The 17,996-nt window shown below is 38.9% G+C and overlaps 1 protein-coding gene and 1 long non-coding RNA gene across 2 annotated transcripts in view; both read right to left on the reverse strand.

The window, feature by feature from the left end:
- Positions 1-617: 617 nt before the first annotated feature.
- Positions 618-9,987, reverse strand: LOC130154923 (uncharacterized). Its single transcript, XR_008823885.1, has 3 exons — positions 7,607-9,987; positions 6,856-6,958; positions 618-2,712 (listed from the first exon to the last, which is right to left on the reverse strand). It is a non-coding gene; the product is annotated as an uncharacterized LOC130154923 (long non-coding RNA).
- Positions 9,988-10,875: 888 nt separating this feature from the next.
- The window catches only part of SMC3 (structural maintenance of chromosomes 3), a 28,115-nt gene continuing 20,994 nt past the window's right edge, over positions 10,876-17,996 (reverse strand). Inside the window, exons 20-29 of the mRNA XM_056351640.1 lie at positions 16,495-16,646; positions 16,118-16,276; positions 15,328-15,435; positions 14,832-14,940; positions 13,946-14,193; positions 13,628-13,840; positions 12,665-12,856; positions 12,335-12,512; positions 11,658-11,764; positions 10,876-11,350 (exon numbers count right to left, since the gene is read on the reverse strand). Coding sequence (XP_056207615.1) covers positions 11,279-11,350; positions 11,658-11,764; positions 12,335-12,512; positions 12,665-12,856; positions 13,628-13,840; positions 13,946-14,193; positions 14,832-14,940; positions 15,328-15,435; positions 16,118-16,276; positions 16,495-16,646 — 1,538 coding nt within the window. The 3' untranslated portion in view covers positions 10,876-11,278. The remainder of the gene's footprint in view (positions 11,351-11,657; positions 11,765-12,334; positions 12,513-12,664; positions 12,857-13,627; positions 13,841-13,945; positions 14,194-14,831; positions 14,941-15,327; positions 15,436-16,117; positions 16,277-16,494; positions 16,647-17,996) is intronic.

The raw sequence follows: 17,996 nt of genomic DNA on the forward strand, positions 1-17,996 counted from the left end.
AATTAAACATTTTATTAGTCACCCCACCACCAAGCCCCCTTTTCCTCACAATGAGTTCACATACAGTCTATTAATAATTTTCTTTTCCTCTGGGTCACTCCATAATAAGAAGTCCCATTAAAGTCACAAAAAGAGAGGCTTAAGGGTTTTTTAAGCAGGAAAAACTGAGGCTATATCTATGGTGCCTCCAATGGGAGGGCCAAGGCTCCCTTCATGGCAGATCCACTCACAGATCACACTGTGGTTCTACAAGTGCTTGTGAATGTAGGCTTTGGACCACATGTGAGGGGGTAGCACAGCATCCAACTCTGTGCAGCTGCTTTGTGTGCCAAGGTGGGCAAGCATGGGAACTCAGATACCTGTCACTGCTCTAAGACCAACTTTTTGGTGCAGCATAGGCAGGACCACATCTCACAGTAGCAGTCTCATCTGTTAATAGACAACCACAGTTGAGTATAGGCAGGCTCTGATCTTTAAAAGAGGCTAGACTCTTCTCAAGGAGTGAGAGCAGGTATTTGCATTTGCAGTTATCCTTCAGCTTCAACTTCTTCAGCTGCTTCACATACAGACAGGACTGCTTGGACCCACAAGACAGACCTCTGAACGCTGCAGCCAAAACAGGTGCAAAAACATGTACTTGAAACCAGCCAAGTGAAAAAAAGCTGAAAACTAACAACCCTTTGGAACTATTGGGCTAAACATATTGTGCACAGAATTTGCATAGCACTAGTCAATTTTTCTTTGTCAGAGGAAAAGATCTAGAATCACAAGAGAGTTACTTTTTTCCAGGCATCCTACATCTCCTCTGTCATCAGATGTGTTTTGATTACTTCCCATGCTTAGGGATTTCCCATTCTCCCTCACTGCTGATCAAATCCATTAAATCTCATTCCATCATTCCCTCCACTAGCTCAGTATCACCTCTTCCAAAGAGTGAATGCAGATCTCATGATGCTCTCCTCCATTTTTTAGCCCTACATGATGGAGTTGTACCACTGCATGGGAATTTCAGGTTTCAATTAAAAACTCCTAGCTTTCCTGGATGTGCACAATCGCTTTGAAGTATGGTTTGCACGCACCTTTAAAGGCCAAAAGGGAAGCATCAAGCCAAAAGGACCTACTGCCTTCTATATAAGCCCCAAAATTTTCATACACTCTCACTTTTTTTTCTTTGTTGTTGTTACACTTCACTCCTCATATTGTAACAACACTGGCAATACTGCAGAAGTCCCCTCCCTGCAGAGCTGCCCAGGCACCCGTATATCCCTATGATGACTGCCAACAGCAGTAAACAAGCCTTCCAGTCTTACACTCATGCTAAAGATGTAGGTGTTTACTGAAAAGCTTCCCAAAGATTCCCCAAGTGCTTGCAGAGATCTTTACTGCTGCGAGCTGTTACATAAAGTCTTTCGTATCTATGCACTTAATCCAAAGCCCAATAAACTCAGCAGAAAAATTCCCATTAATCTCAGAAATTTTGGATCAAGTTCTACAGTTACTAACACTATGTTGGTTTATAGAGGTAAACCTTCACATCTGTTTGGCTTCTGACACTTATATCACTACCATGTATTTTTATTTCAGGCCAGGAACAAAATGGAATGATCCAAGACAAATTTACTTGGCTTTCTGTTTCTGTTTTATCAAAGCTTCCATTTGTCTCAACGATGTTTAAGTGCATCTGCATCTAACATTTTCAGATCTATGTTCAATTAATCTGATTTCAGGCATCACCTGCCTTTTTTGGTGCAAATCAGGAAGTGTCCCATTCATAGTTTGAAAAACTAGCCCACTCATTAACTTTAGGCATAAGGTATTCTTCAAGTATCAGCTACATGTGTGAAGGAAGTTCCTACTATCGCATTCTTAATGTTACTGTAAAGGGATCCCTCCTCCTTGCATGGCATCTCAGACCTGTGGGTGCATAACATACTGGAGAATTACCCTAGGAAAGTGAGGACTGAGCCACCGTGGTCTCAGCAGTGAAGGTCAAAGACCCAGGCTCCAGACCTTGACCTTGGCTGACTGTGCAGCAGTGCCAACATACCCGGAAAGAGGAGAGTGGGGGGAAGGGTCAGCAGACATTGGAGACAGATGGCCTAATTCATCATCCACCAGAAATAAAAAAAAAAAGCTGTTCCAAGCATTACACATACAGCAATGATTGTAAATTCCACAACTGTGGAGACCTGCCAAGCCATTATACGCATACCCATACTGCAGTTACTGCCCATAGCTCCTGAAAGGTGAAGTCAGGAGAGACTACATAGCATAAAGGGTGATCAGCTCTCAGGAAATTCGTGCATAAAATGATTATCCAAGCCCTGGTGGCATGAAAAGCATGTAGAAGTTAGGGACTGACAATATTACAGTTTATTCATAAACAATACATTTATGCAATGCATAGCTAAGTTACCACGGATGTGATTCTAGATATTATGTACCTAATTAGTTTCTTTCAACACTGGTTATTTTTTTTTTTAATTTTGCTCTTACATAGTTTCCCAATTGGAGCTGCTTGATTGTGTGTCCTGCTAAATAAAGTTCTCTAGTCACCAAGCAGAGTACCTCATAGGAACTGGCAATGCTGGTGACGCCACCGGGGAGGGATGGCATGCAAACCAGAAGCAGGTTTCCCCAGACCACATTCTTCGGTTTCTCTGCAAAGAGAATGAAGGAGCATCCTGGATCCTGCCCTGGCTTTTTTCACACCTAGAAATTCACAGAGAGCAAGGAAACAGAGTGGCATCAGTAATGCTGTCTGTAGCTCAGGCTGAGTGCTCCAAGTGGTTTTGTGAGCACAGCTCTCCTACAGAGACAACAGCAGCCATTGAGTTGCTGAGTGTCACAAAGCAAGTGCCAGAGAGCTTGATCATGGCCTTTGTCCAGCTCTTTAGCTCTCTTTCTACACAGGCCAATATCTATGTACTACACAACAAAAGAGTTATTAATACAACCTCCACAATCAGCCAGTGTAAAAAGCCACACATAGATCCTAGGGCTCCATTCAGGGGTCCTTAGGAGTGCATGGCATAAATAACTCCGCAAATTCCTGTCACCAATCTGAAGCTGCAACCCCCTGAGCAGGTCCTTCCTTTTTATTGCCGGGTGACCTTGGAAGGATCAGATAGGAGAAGGGACTTGCTCTGTGCAAGTAGGTTCAATAAGCAAACACACTTGACAATCCAAGTGTCCTTATCCGACGGCCAGTCTCCAAGTTCGTGATTCTGGGTTGTTGGTGTTATGTCAGAGAACCAGCACAACAAAGCCTTCTGCTACCTCAGAGCCCCAGGGGCTCCCACGGTGAAGCCACTCCTCTTGAATCAGATGGTCAAGATAAAAACAACACCCTGAACGCCTGGCTGGCCTGGGAGCCTCCTCTCCAATTTTATTGTGCCAGCTGTATCCATCCATGCTTTCCCCTTGTCTCGCTGCACATTCCAGAAATTGGCCCAAGCCGCCTCACTCAGCAACTCAAAAACAAGGAGGAATTCAACAAACAAAGCAGAAGTGTACTGTGCTGAGTACTGCTAGCTGATCCCCGTTCTGACAGGGAACATTTTACTCACTGAAGAGCTACTCTAGATCCAGAGACTGCCTCAGCCTCCTGAGGAAGGGGGAGAAGAGGAAGAACTAAAAAGCAGAAAACAAGCTAGCATTCTCCAGTTTTCCCTGCTTACTCCAGCTACCCACCTGACTATTACTTCATGAAAATGAAGTCATCCTCCTCCACCCAGTTTGTGGTCTCCCTGCTTTACCTTTACACTGGACACAGAGAACATTTACACGATCTACCTTGAGCATCTAATTTAAGTGTGATTCTCTTACGGCTTGGACTCTGATGTCTTATGTAGCAGATGGAGATGTCTCCCCCAGGTCATTAGGGGTTCATGTGACCCACACCTGTACAACTCCAGTCATTTTACTTCCTCACTTCTTCTGAAGGAGCACAGCTGTTTGGGTTCCCTTCTTTTATTCACCCTGAATTTTGCAAGAGACCTTTTACAGACTTAATCTAGATGCAAAGACCATTGTGCATGAAAGCTTTTCTGTATATTCCGTAAGTACAATTGTGAACACATCTTTTAGTGTCCTTATTAAACTAGAGATTTCAATGTTGCCATACTTCCGAGTAGTGCATCCCTCTACTTACCTAAGTACCCATCTGAACCCCTTTAGCATCAGAGCCAACTTACAAGCCTCAGCAAAATTATTTTTGTGGGATAAAAGAGGATTCATGAAGGCAAAGGGAGGCCTAGTGATTTAAAACTTGGGCTCAGAAGCACTACCTGGTCCACCAGAGCATTTTTCTCTTGGAAATTTTTTCTCTGAATGAACTGGAGAAAAAAAAATTCCCAATAACGTCCAGGATGCAGCGCCCATCAAGGAAGATCAGCTTGAATGTCATCCTCAGTCTGTGTCACCTTCAGTATGACTCACAGAAAAACCTGGGGGCCAAAAACACTGGGGCACTGACTGAAAAGCAGTCAAAGAATTATCATGCATAAAACAAAGAGGGTTGGCAAAAGACTTTTTTGAAAGGTGCTACAACCACAACGGTGATGGAATACTTAGCATCTTTGCAAGATAAATAATCAACACCACAACCCATCAAATACCCTAAAATGGTTATCTAGTGGCAAATCTACAGCACAGTATTGTAGGCAAGTGCAACTATGAAAAAAATATCAGGACTCCAGAACTGTCCCTCCCCTGTGTTTTTGAGCCTTTTATAAAAAACAAAATTTAAAAAAGGTGTTTTTTAAAACAGGTATTAGATACCCCCACTGCGCACAAGAACTATGTGTAAATATCTCCTCTACATTACAGTGCTTTTATCACCTCAGTAAGCAAAACCCATGCTGTTCAGTCCCAAATCAGACAAAATATTGAATATAGCACTAGGGTGAAGCAGAAAAGAATATTTCCTTCATATATGTTTTTATATATTCTAAATATATTCATATGTATTCCATATTATTAATATATTTAAATATGCAGTATTATACATAATATACATAGATATTAAAAAAATTATAAATCTCCCTAGCTGTTACAGCAGCTACATAGAGACCCTTAGAGTTTTGGTTTCTGCAGTATCTGTCAGTCTGCAGGTAATTACAAAGCCGTGAGAATGCACTCAGTGCTGTGAACTACAGCTGTACTTGAGGATTCCAGCTACTCAATATTTACAAGTTTGAATTCTAAAACTGACCAGAAATTTCTTCACAAGCTCCAACTTCCCCTCAGTGTAAACAAGGGGGTGAAGTATTTTCCCCAGCACTATGAGGGCCTGCATCCAGCTGGGCAGACGCTGCTTGGGAACAATGGAAGTCATGGATGCATTTTTATCCTTAAAAGTAAAAAAAACTGAGCTCCATCCAGAGAGACAGAGGCAGATTTTCATTGTGCTCAAAGCTCCAACAGCATCTGCCTACAACCTTTAGCAATATCAACAGCAATTAGGCGTTGCACTTCTGACTCAAATACATGCTCTGTCTGGAATGCCTATTTAAAGCATAGTATACACAGATGCTGTATCACTGAGGTCCTGTAACCCAACAAACATCTTGCCAATACATCCTCTTGGGCATAGCTGCAGGACTGGATTCTAAATGCTGATCCTACGCGATGTAAATCTCATTTCTAGAATGGTGGTAACTATCAGGCATCAGAACCTGAGAACAGGCATGTCATTTCTCATCTTTACATTTCCACCCAGAGGAATAAAGCTATTCAAATGCAAGCCACGACTACGGTAAGAAATTGCCAGTTCTTCTTTGCCTTAGCAAATAGAAGGTTGGAGGTATTTCAGAAAAATAATGTAATTCTCCTAGAAGTGAAGTGCAACATGAAACAGCTGCTGATCCAGTACCACTGAAAACTGATGCTGGGCTCAGCATTGTTACAAACGCTATTGGGCTAAACTATCCTCTCTGAACACAGTTAACACGTAGCTCAAAATGCAGCAACACAGGAATCCATGGACTACTGAGCAATGATTTTGTCCATCATTATTACTGCATTACATAAGAAACATTTGTCTTAGACAAAATATGTAGGCAGAAAACTAAAATTAAAAAGCTGAACTTGAGGCAATCAAGGTTAGCAAAAACAAGAGATGCCCTCTCGTGGTTACCGTCAAAAGGTAGCAAACGAAAGACAAACTGAGAAGGGAAAAGTAAAAGACTCACTAAAGGAAGAGTAAGGCAGAATAACTAGAAACAAGGATCTCAGCCTAACTGGCTTCTCTTTGCACTTCACCTGACTGTAAGAAGGAGAAGAGAGACATCATGCCAGGACAGAGGTGAAAAATGCCTCCAGTTAAAATAACGCCCAAATATACTTGTAATTGCACTAAAAGGAAATGCTATGTATTTGGGTTTTTTTAAAACCAAATCCATGTTTTTATAACCCCCTTTGAAAAATAAGATAGTATCACCAGTGAAATGAACTTAAGTGCACGTGTGAAAAGATTTAGGTCTTGTTATTGGGAATGCTTTTACTGACTACTAGGGAAATACTGTAAGCATCCACTATGTCTAATGAGGAATGAGAGTAGATGCTGGAAATACAGGCCTTCCAGGCTCTAAGGTTACCTTTCCCTAGGAAAAAGTAGGAAATAATATCTGAAGACACTCAGCCTGTAAAATCAGCAGGGTTCCACTAACAGTCAACAAAAAAAATTGCCATTCCTCCCCCAGGTTAAGAGCTGTTGTGTATTAGAACCTGGTGCTCCAAAAGCAGAGCAGCTGTTCTTTAGAAGTGCTCATGTGCCTATGGATAAATACACTCAGACAGGACCAGCCCAGAGGACGCCAGCAGCTGCCAACTTCAACAGTCAGGGTAACTCACTTTGTGCCTCCAGTATGAGGGAAGAATTTTAACACAAGCTCGTCCCCTCTATTCTGTTCATCCTTGCCTTGAGAGTGATCACCTCCCACACCCATAGGTTCAGCTGTAAAGAGAGAACGATTACTTCATTCACTAGAAAGTATTACTGGCCATTTCTTATAGAGGAATTTCTTATACTTTTGGGACAATTTTTCACCTTTTTTTTTCCTACTGTACCTGTATGATTTTTATATTTATTTTTTTTTTTTCACAAAAACATATGCATTCATTTTCCTGGAACAGCAGAGTTCTACCCAATAAGAACATTTTAGCAAATAAAAATCGGAAAGGTTTTTATAACTTTTTAAATGAAGAGTGTAATTTCCTACCATTTACTTATGTTCTTGTCCATGTAAAACTACTTATAGTTTGTATTTCTCTATTTGCCCAGGATCCTCATGACCATTACAACAGTCCCTGGAATTAGGAAAACTTCATATAAAAGCTTTCATTTTACCCTCAACTTTAACAATATGTTAAAGTTTTCTTTCTACATTTAGTCCGGTTTGGCTCCATCTCCTGCTCAGAGTTACAAACTACATCTTGTAATATTTATGCAAGATTAAAAACGCAAAACTTGGAAGTGCAATATTAACATCCATACTAATATTACACGGTACTTGAAGAATGCTTGCTAGAGATGAAAACTATATGAATGATTCAGCTGATAAGTTTCACGTATTGAGAATTATGAAAATGAACAGTTGAACACCTGTATCGTTCAGCAGTTACGTTAACACTGGTATTTCCCAGGTGACTTTCAAGCTTGCAGTAGAAAACACAGCCCCAGGTAGACAGCCAAAACCCAGTTGTGTTTCCCTGGAAGGACAAGCATGACAATAAAAATGAAAATTAAGTGGTAACATTCTCAAATTTCATGTTTCTGGATCATACCACCTGTGATTTTTTTTTTCCAGTGCACGAGGGCAGTAGAAGCTATACTCCTGATACTGACCCAGAATACAACCACCAGCCTTGTATTGCCCTGTTTCTGAGAAACAGCTACTAGAGCCACTATGCAGATCCTGCAGCCTATTATGTCTAAGCCCAGGCGCCCTGGGCATAAAAACTAGGCACACCGTGTGGCACCCAGGATTTCTACAATTTCTGGGACATCCTACAGTTCAGAACAAGTGTACGGTTTCACTGAATTCTGCCTTAAACTTCCAGGGGGAAAAAACAGTACACTGTGTCCTTGAGTTTCTTCACAGGTAACTCTCGACAAACATTATTTTTAAGACTCTAGGATGAATTTAAAGCACTGGCAGATAGAAAAGGCAACTTGTAAAGTAGGACATTGAGTGGACCAGATATAAACCATCACAAAAAACCCACAACACACACACACACCTGGGGGGGGCTATCACTCCGATCACTGCATTTTGCAACAGCTGCATCACATCCTCAGATTTATGCAGCGATCTGATGCAAATTATTAGGGGACAGACAGTAAAGAAAACTTTTCTGTTATTCCTGACATTAACCATGGCCAAAACAAGGTTGGGAAAAACCAGAAACCTCCTTTAGGTTGTACATACTGTCATTTTTTCAAAACAATTCTTTCTCCTCTGTACAAGGTCTTCCCTTAAAACAACCAAGGGAGATAATTCTGTTTTTCCTGTTTTCATCACTTCTCTCACACACAATTTATCTTCCACTACAGTGAGCTGGTATGGAGTTTGCTAAATAACCTACCTTACTCCACCCCTCTTTGAGGCCCTCTTCAATTCTAACTTTATCTTCTAACATAACAACCTAAGCTTGCTGTAGGGCATCCGCAGCACTACACAAAGGCTGTGCTTTGACACCTGGAAATTATTTGAGCCTTCCCCATTCCAGTCCCATGCATGCCAGCATTACTGGTAAAGCACTCACTCAGTGAACCACATTGAAGAATTGACGGCACTAAGATTTTCACTCCTGCAGTAGGTGGCTGCACAAGAGAGGCATCACAGCACTGAGAATGAGTGTGTGGGATGGAGTATCCTCACAGGAAAACAAGGTGTCAACTTAGAAAGTAACCTCTTTAGAAGTGCCACTTCTAAAGGACAGAATGTTTAGTAGACATTTAGTTTTAAACAAAAAATAAACCCCACCCTCCCAAACTTACCTTGAAGAGGGATTCCGACCATCTTGATAATGCCTAAGTTTTGTGCAAGTAGTTCTAAACCTTGGTCTTTAGCAGACAAGAAATTGAAGTGATAGCTAAAGGCTTGTCTATTCACCCTGCGTGGTATTCAGTTGTGTTTCCAATAATTTGCTAGCTACCTGTTTTCCCACTGTGCTTGAAATGCTAGACTCAACTCACAGGAAAATTCTTAACACAGCTGAAATTCAAGTTATTCAGCTGCATTTAGGCTCTATTATGCTGAGCACTGTACAAAAAACCCCACCTCTGCTCTACTAATCTACTTCCACTTTAACAAGATTATTTGATAAAATTCATTATCAGCCTTAGACGGATTTAGTGACACTTCTTAATAAGCACTGTAATTAGCTTCATGGCCTATGAACTACTTATCTCTTCCAAAATTCAAACTATCAACTGTCAAGTTGATGCCTTAGCAGTGGCAAGCCTGAGTCAGCTGGGAGTGCAGCCTGCTACTACCACAGACAAGTTATGTATCTGCCAGGCACAGATTACCGACACTTTAAGTGTGTCCTTACATGCACTGGATCAAAGAATATGAAACCAGTAACCTGAAGTCTGAATCTGTGGCTATGTTCTTCAGGTCCTTCCTCTGGACTTTGAACATACTTGTTTCACCTGTAATTCAGGAATGCTTTGCTCTGTAGCCACCCTAAATGCATATTCAGAGCTCTGTATGCAAAGGACAAATTTTAATTCCTCAGGGTTTTGAAATACAAAGTCTATTCGCCTGCTAAAAATGTTGGGAGCACTGGGGTTACTTTGGCTTCAACAGTTTCAGGTTTTGTACCCTACTCTCTCTTCACTGAGGAAAGTCTACTATGAAGCTAGTGACTCCCTAGGACTATAGAAAGCTTTGTTACATCACATAAAACATCCTCCTCCTCCTGGCTTAAGACTTACTGCAGGCAGCATCTCCTACACAGTTCATACCAGCTTTAGTATTCTTCTCTTACCCCGCTGTGTGCAGCAACTGTACGTACTTCTCAGCTCAGGAGATCTTTAATCAGTTCACACCCTTCTTCCCTGCACTTCCTGAAGTTAGTGGGGAGCAAGGCTGCTTGCAGATGAAAACCTATTACAGAGCTTTATTCTTCTGCTTTGCTGAGAGTGCCCTACAGAGTAAATGCAATATACTAAGTTTACTGTTTCTTGCTGTACAATTTAACATTACATAAGGTACTTTGAAGGTTATTTTATTTTTACATATATATGCTATTGTAAAAACAAGATCAGTTGTTGCTGCAACTGCTTTGATATCTAAGAAATATATGGCTCATAGTAAAACCTTAGGTTTTCCAGAATACCACATAAATTATTCAATACCACTTTGCCAAAAGGCTAGACAATATGAAGAGATTCACATTTTGACTGGTGACTGCCACTTGGCTCAAGTTATGTTGGTGTCTCAGGCTAAAGGGACACAATGGAGGAATTTTTACACTGGTCAGGGGAAAAAAAAAAGGCGGGGGGGGGGAGGGGGGGAATTGTGGACTGATTTGTCTTGTTACAGTTCCGTGGTGTTTTCAGACTTCTCCGTATCTTCTGATAATTACATTTTTTTCAGCTCAATAATCAGAATGCTATGTATTTGGACAAGCACAGATTTGGCGTGGTTTTCTGCTAGCATTGGAAATGTGCAAAAAAACCCCCACAACGTTGAAACAACAAAGGGGGAGTGGGGTGGGGGAGAAGTAAGAATGACTTGAAAGAATTGCTTTGTCTTATATTTCTGAAATATGCAGCTCCTACATGACCAAACAGTGTTTACTCCATCTCAGTGGAAACCTCTAAAGAGAGACAATATAAACAAAAAATTCAATGTATACCCGTTACAGCGATAAAACCAATCATTTTAATTGAAGCCATTAAAAAAAACCATGTGAGGCAATATAAATGATAAAGTTATACTTAAGAAGGAATAGCTAGCACTTTCTGAAAAGCTTTAAAACAGCAACAGACACTTTACAAAAGATTTGAGGGAGAGAGTAAAACTTCCGAACTACGGGTACTGTAGAAAGGTAACATTAACAATTATCTTATAAAATACAGCAACAGAGACAAAATGGATACTCAAGCTTCTTGAAACTAAGCCTTCTGGGGTCTTGGTTAAAACGTATGTTCAAAAACTATTTTAAACAAGGACTAAATACTTGTATTTTAAAATTTACAGGTCCCTAGCAATAAACATAGCACTATACGCATCTTCCAAACAAGCAGTAAGTACAGTTTTGTTTAGCCATGCGTAGTGTCATCTTCTACAAAGTCTTTGGCCATTTCTGCTGTGATCACATCAATATGACTAACCTGGTGGAAAAAAAGAAGTATACAATCATTACAGTATTCCCTGCAGAACAAAACAGACTTATTTCTGAAGGCTCCAGCAGTCAGCAACAGGCCTATAAGCAATTTCTAATTTCCTTTAAAGAACATGACAAGGGACATCTATAGATATCACAATTCTTTTGGGGGAAGGAGAAAACTTTTACACAAGACTGTAATATAACTAGAAATCTATGACTGAAATAAGATTGATTCACTTTGAACTCTTAAGCCTCAAATGCACGACTTGATAAGGTTCTCAGTAAATGTTGTTAACTAAAACATTGTTTACCTTGTTTCTGAATTTTACACCATAGAACTTGTCAGCTGACTCAAGCAGTTCAGGTCTAAATGTTGTTGTAATAAACTGAGCATGTTCAGCTAGTTCCATAATCATATCTAAAAAAGAACACAGGAATTATTCATTAATGTAATCTTCTCAATAACACAGGACACGTTTTAATATGAGACAGGCAAAGAGTTTGCTATTCCTTATTCAAAATGAGATTTTGGTCAATAAAAAAACCCACACCCACAAATCAATAAAAGGATCCATACCAGGTTTTTATCTATTATAATTAGTTTCACTATCAACTCTGACAAATGCAGCCACTCAGCAAAATCAGTGGGTTATCAGAACTCTGAAGAAAGACAGAGTAAGTAATTTTCCAACAACGCAATGAGTCAGAAGTTACTTTTAAAAAAAATCAAACTACACTTCAAAACAGGACTATCTCTACCACACTGAAGTGTAGTAGACACCCCCTTTAGACGCAGTAGATAACACAGCTTCTACCTAAAATCAAGTTCAGGAAAGCTTCAGGAAACACAATGTTAAATTCTAACACACATGTTGGGATATTCAAAAATGTGCTTTTATGATTAAAAGCTTTTGTCTTAAACATCAGGGATGAGAAGACAGACTATCACCTTCAACCACAATGAAGATAAATAAAGGCAGACAGTTACCCGAAACAGCTTTTCTGTGCTGAGCATCCAAGGCTTGGTCAATTTCATCAAACAAGTAAAATGGAGCTGGATCACATTTCTGGATAGCAAATATCAGGGCTAGGGCCACTAAAGATTTCTGTCCACCTGAAAGTTGCTGCATTTCTCTCATTTCACCCTGCTTTCCTGTGAACGATACCTAAGAAAACAATGCCACAGTAAAATGATTTCAAAATATTAAATCACAACATCACTTGCTATTAAGTAAACAGGACCAAGTAAAACACTGTTTTTATAAAAAATAATTAAAAGATAATCTAGGAGTACTGAAACACAAATAATTTTCTTTACCCTTATGCCAACTCCAGTGAATTGGTCTACAGATGGAACACTGCTCTGGGATCCAGATCCCCTTTCACTCTCGGTGCTGCCTTCACCTTCATCCTGGGACTGACTGCCCTCCACATCTCCCTTCTTCATCACTAATGTAGCCTTGCCACCAGGGACTAACTTCTGGAATACTTCACTGAAATTTTTTGACACCTGAAAAAGAAAGTCAATACACCAGGTCATTTTCACATAGTGAAATCAAATGAAGCAAAGCTGTTGTCTGTTGGTTTTTTTGTTTTGTTGGGGTTTTTTTTTGGTTGGTGTGTTTGGTTTTTTTTTTTTGGTTTTTTTTTTTTTTTTTTAACACAACCACACTAAGTATCTGCTTCAAACTGGAGATCCCCATTCATGTGATAAACATGCTATACAGAGCCACCTAAAACACCTAAGCCAACTGTTCTTGTAGTGTGAATATATTCACAAATTTTTTTCAAGGAAATGATAGAACTAAAACATAAAAAAAAGCAGCAAAAGCAAGTATGATTTATTTCAGTAAACTTCAGATGAGATCTCAGCTAAGCAAATGACCTTTTAAGAGAAGACTTTGCACACTTCACAATGAAAACCTTTTGTTAACATTAGGAATTACTTTCACCAAATCTGGAAAACTGATTTGGTGAAGTTTTTTTACTAGACATTTCCCAGTTTGTACGTAGTACAAAGATTCACCAGAAAGGAAGTCTTTTAAGAGGTTTAAAGCAAAGCTAGAGTTGTAATAACAACCAAGATCAGCACCTATTTAAAATGCTAGTCTATTTCTTTGTCAGTATTTAAAAAAAACCAAAACCCACAAACCTCAATATACTGTCTTCTGTTATTATAGAATAGATGTACTTAGTATCTGCTTCTTCCCATATAGCTGCTACATAATGGGACAATTTGATTTCAGTACCAGTGTCTTTACAATTGTTGCCACTTTGTTACCTGCTTGAAAGTCAGCTGAATGGCCTCATATTTCCTGAGCTCAAGGACATTCATCAGCTCCATGATGGATTTGTAGCCCCTGTCCAGTTCCTCTTGTCTTTTTATCAGTTTTTCCTTCTGCTCTGAGAAATTCACAAACTGATCTAAAGCTTTTTTATTAACATGACTGTATTTCTTCAGTTCCGTATTGCACTGCTCCAGTTTGCGGAATAACTGTAAATGGAAAATAATACTGTATTAAAGCGGTTTGCAATTCCAGCCACATTTGACACTCAAGACACTAATATTTCAGGTCGTGAAACCAATCACACTTATTACCTGCTTTAAACTTAAAGTCTGATATTTTTCAAAAGCCTCCTGTGGAAGTGAACCCAACTCCCGAATTTTCTTCATACATTCCTCTTTCTTCTTAAGGAGCATGCCTTGCCTGTTAGTCATTTTTTCAAGTTCTTTTGTATCATGGTTAATGGCATCCATATGCTCCTTCTCCATGTTCTTCCAGCGTTCCATGCTCTTTTGAAGCTCTTTAATTCCTGCTTCTGTTTTGTCAATAGAATTATCCAGATCTGAGATAGGGTGAAAGCACAAAACCCAAAGTGGTAAGACTTACGTGCCTGCATAAAATCAGCAATTACCCAATGAAGTATTTATGAAACAAAAAGATAATCTAAAGAAAGATCTATTAAGTAGTAGAAAGTTAATAAGCTGAAAATCCTTCTCTCTTCTTCCCCATGAGTATATGAATTAAAACAACCCTAACATATATACTAAGGTCGTTTTGTTAAAAGTTTAGAAAGAGAAGCAAAAAAAAAGTTTGAGCCATACAGCTGGTATTTCCTATTTGACAGCAACTTGGTTCTAGATAGGTTAGACAAAATTCAAGAACAACTAAACAAGATCACGCTTGTATGAATATTGCTTCAAAAGTACTATGCTCTGAAGCCAGAAGTCTGTTATAACCAACACATCCTTATTGGTATTACAGTGTCAGTTGTGGATGCTTTCTTTTATGTATAACATGCACAAAATCTTGTTTCACTTGTCTTTTGAAGTTCAAAAAAAATCCATTACACACCAACTACTATAGTGTATTTGAAACTAACGATTACTTCTCATATTATAGTCTATTTCTCAACCAAAATATGGTATATGTGAACTCCCAAAACCATGGAGAACTTTCTTTCCAAAAACCGATGCTACCAACCATCTGACCGTGCCAGTGTATCTTTCACTCGTTTGTTGATAGCCTCAAGTTCCGATGTCGTGGCAGTAAGAACTGTGCCACCTTCTGTTTCTCGAAGCTCATTCAGTTCCTATCAGACAAAGGAAATGCCACTAAGCTTCAGCATGGAGGGCAACAAAAGTGTAAGTCAGACAAACAAGTTATCTTCTGCTACTCTACATATAACCGCATTAAATATTTTAGTAAAGGTTTAGAGAATAGTCAGTTTTCAAACAAATCTGTAATTACAATGGTCCTGTTTATACATACACTGTGAATTTAGAGTAAGATTTGTCAAAAGTTACATGCCTAAAATACTGTGCTGAAATTTAAGTAAGACACTTCGCTGTATAAAGGGAAGCAAAACCCACCACAGATAATGCAGGGTAATGAGTATTTATCAAATTACTAACACATGAAAGCCCTGGAAATAAGTCAGAAACAGACGGCAAAAGTAAATTTAAGAGAAAATCTTTACTTGTTCCACTTGGTCCAAGCGTTTTCTTAGATTCTCATTGAGATATGTTTCAACTCTTGTGATAATGCCTTCTAGTTTAATCCTCTCATTCAAAAGCTGTCTGTTTTCCTGGAGACAAAAAAAAAATATTTATGTTAATTGCCCTGGCTGACTCCTAAACAACTATTTTTTTACCTTGTTAAAAAAAAAAAAAAGACAAAAAGACCCCACTTCACACAATTCTGAGCATTAAAATATCACACAATTTTTCAGACTGTTGCTTTAATTTTAACAGGTAGAAGGAACCAAATGGTAAGCATTTTTGCAGCCATCTACTGTAAAAGTCAACCATACAAATCAGCAGATTTCTTAAACTGTATAGCACCTGAATTCAATTCTTAAACCCAGAAGAGCTTTAGAGAGTCTACTTACAAGGTAGTGGTTTTCTAACAATATGGGCATCTACTACGTGCTTAAAGGCATTGTTTTACTTTCCCACACTGTACATCATTCCTTTCAGGTAACTACTTGTACTTAGTATTGTACGTCCAACTGCAGCAGCAAGGAAACTGATTATTCCAACAGAAATAGCCATAATTCTCACACAATACAGCTGGTAAAATTCACCCAGCATTTGAGAAAAGCATGCAAATACACCTTGCAGATAAAAAAACTCTAAACATGCCTGCCTACTGCTGATGAAACTACTTTAATAACATTATATTCATATGTGACTTTTCATACAAAAGGACAAAAATAAGTTTATTGGAAAGGTACCACATTTAATAGCAAGACGTTTTCATTTCCTTACTTGCTGTAGTTGTCGAATTTCATCATTAAGAGCATCCACACGTTTCTGATCTTCAAGACTGAGTTGAGACAACAAATCAGTCCCCAGTTCTGCTTTTAATGATTCTCTAGTTGACTCCATAGCATGTAAACTTGCCTCCAAGCTCTGCAAACTGCGTTGCTATGGAACAGATATTACACAATCATTCAAACAATCTGTAGATTTGTATGAATTTAACTTTTCTGTTTACATGAACATATTTGTGTATCATATCTCTATTTTATCTCTTCCTATTTCATATTACGATGTTAACCACAGAGGAATGCAAGTTTATCAGTAATATTAATAAAACATTTAATATAAAGCCAGTAACAGCTTTCAATATCCCCATACTATACCTTAGGCATAAATGTCTTTTCAGATTGCTGCCTTTTCTCCTTCAGCATTTTCATCTCTGACAAAATACTGTCTCGAGAGGCTTTGAACTTCCTCTGCTGTGTCTCAATTTGCTGCATTTGGTTCATTAGCTGGTCAATCTCATTATTAATCCATACTGTGGGCTAAGGAATACTTTGTCCTTGTTTTAAAAGGCATTTTATACCTACTAGTACCTTCCACATTTTATTCCATTTGGCATGTTCCTGCAAAACCAAACTATTCATTTGTACAGGAGAAATCAAGAACCATCAAAAAAAGTAACTTGAGAACCCTTATCAACACCAAAAACAAACAAGGAAAGGTCCATTTAACTGTAAATTTTACAACACAGCACTCTGAACACAGGGATATGTCTGAATATGTAAGAAAAATTCAGATCTTACAAAATACAGAAAAGCAGGTGTTCTATTTAAAAAAAAAAAAAAGACATTAGAACAATACAATTATCCCTTACCCAGTTCTGAGGCAAACAGTGTAACTGGTTTGTGGCAATTTTGATGTAGTGGCTTAGGTCATGGTGCAGAGCTTGTGCAAGATTCCACTTTGATTTATGTTCAATTACTAACAGCATGTTACTCCCACTACAATGCATATTTTAACATGACATCAACTTAAATGCCCTAAAAATTAATTCCCCTAAGCAGAGGTTACAGTAAAACGTTTCACTATATACTTATAAACATTTCAGGAAAACCAAATGAGCTACGGAACAGGAAGTTAGCAGGAATGTGTACTTTACTTTCAGAGTAACTGAAGTTTGCTTGTGTTATGTTCTAAAAGTTGCTGTCAGACTGCTGTAATAGCTCTTTAATTACAGTCACTGTTCTACCACAGCTGAAGGGTATGCCACAGAGCACCCTACTTGCATCCTCTGCAGATGCCGCCTCAAAAAGAAACCCAGGGCTAAAGACTTCAGCTTAAATAATAGCAAGAAAGATTTTTCAATTCCAAAATAGTAGTCCTGGTTAAAAATTAAGTTATACTAAAACCAAAGGGTCTAACGGGTAATTGGTGAATTTAACTACAAGCAGCAAGAATTCCAGCTGCCATTCCTAGTTACAAAAAACCGGGTACCTGTACAACATGCACTGGGACTAGTTAAATTACTTTCTGCACAAATCCTTTTAATATCATACACCTACGTATCTGTAGGTTAAAAAAAGACCCAAGGAAGGAGAAAATGAATAAACACTTAATTGTAGATACACAAAATGCATCCTGTACATTGCCTACAGGTAACAAACAAGAAAGGTGAAAGACACTCATTATTGCTGAGGCACATAAAGCCAGGTGGCAAATTCGGTCTATGTTTAACAGACCATTTTGACGTTCTTCTACTGACTTACCAAGACATAGGTACATACTTTTAAAGTTCTGTTAATCAGCTGTGGATCTAAGCATAGGCTTCAGTCTTCTGCTTATCTGCTGCCCCAAAAATGTCTCTAATGCACTGCTGCAGGCC

The sequence above is a fragment of the Falco biarmicus genome, chromosome 9, assembly GCF_023638135.1.
Source record: "Falco biarmicus isolate bFalBia1 chromosome 9, bFalBia1.pri, whole genome shotgun sequence".
NCBI lineage: Eukaryota > Metazoa > Chordata > Aves > Falconiformes > Falconidae > Falco > Falco biarmicus.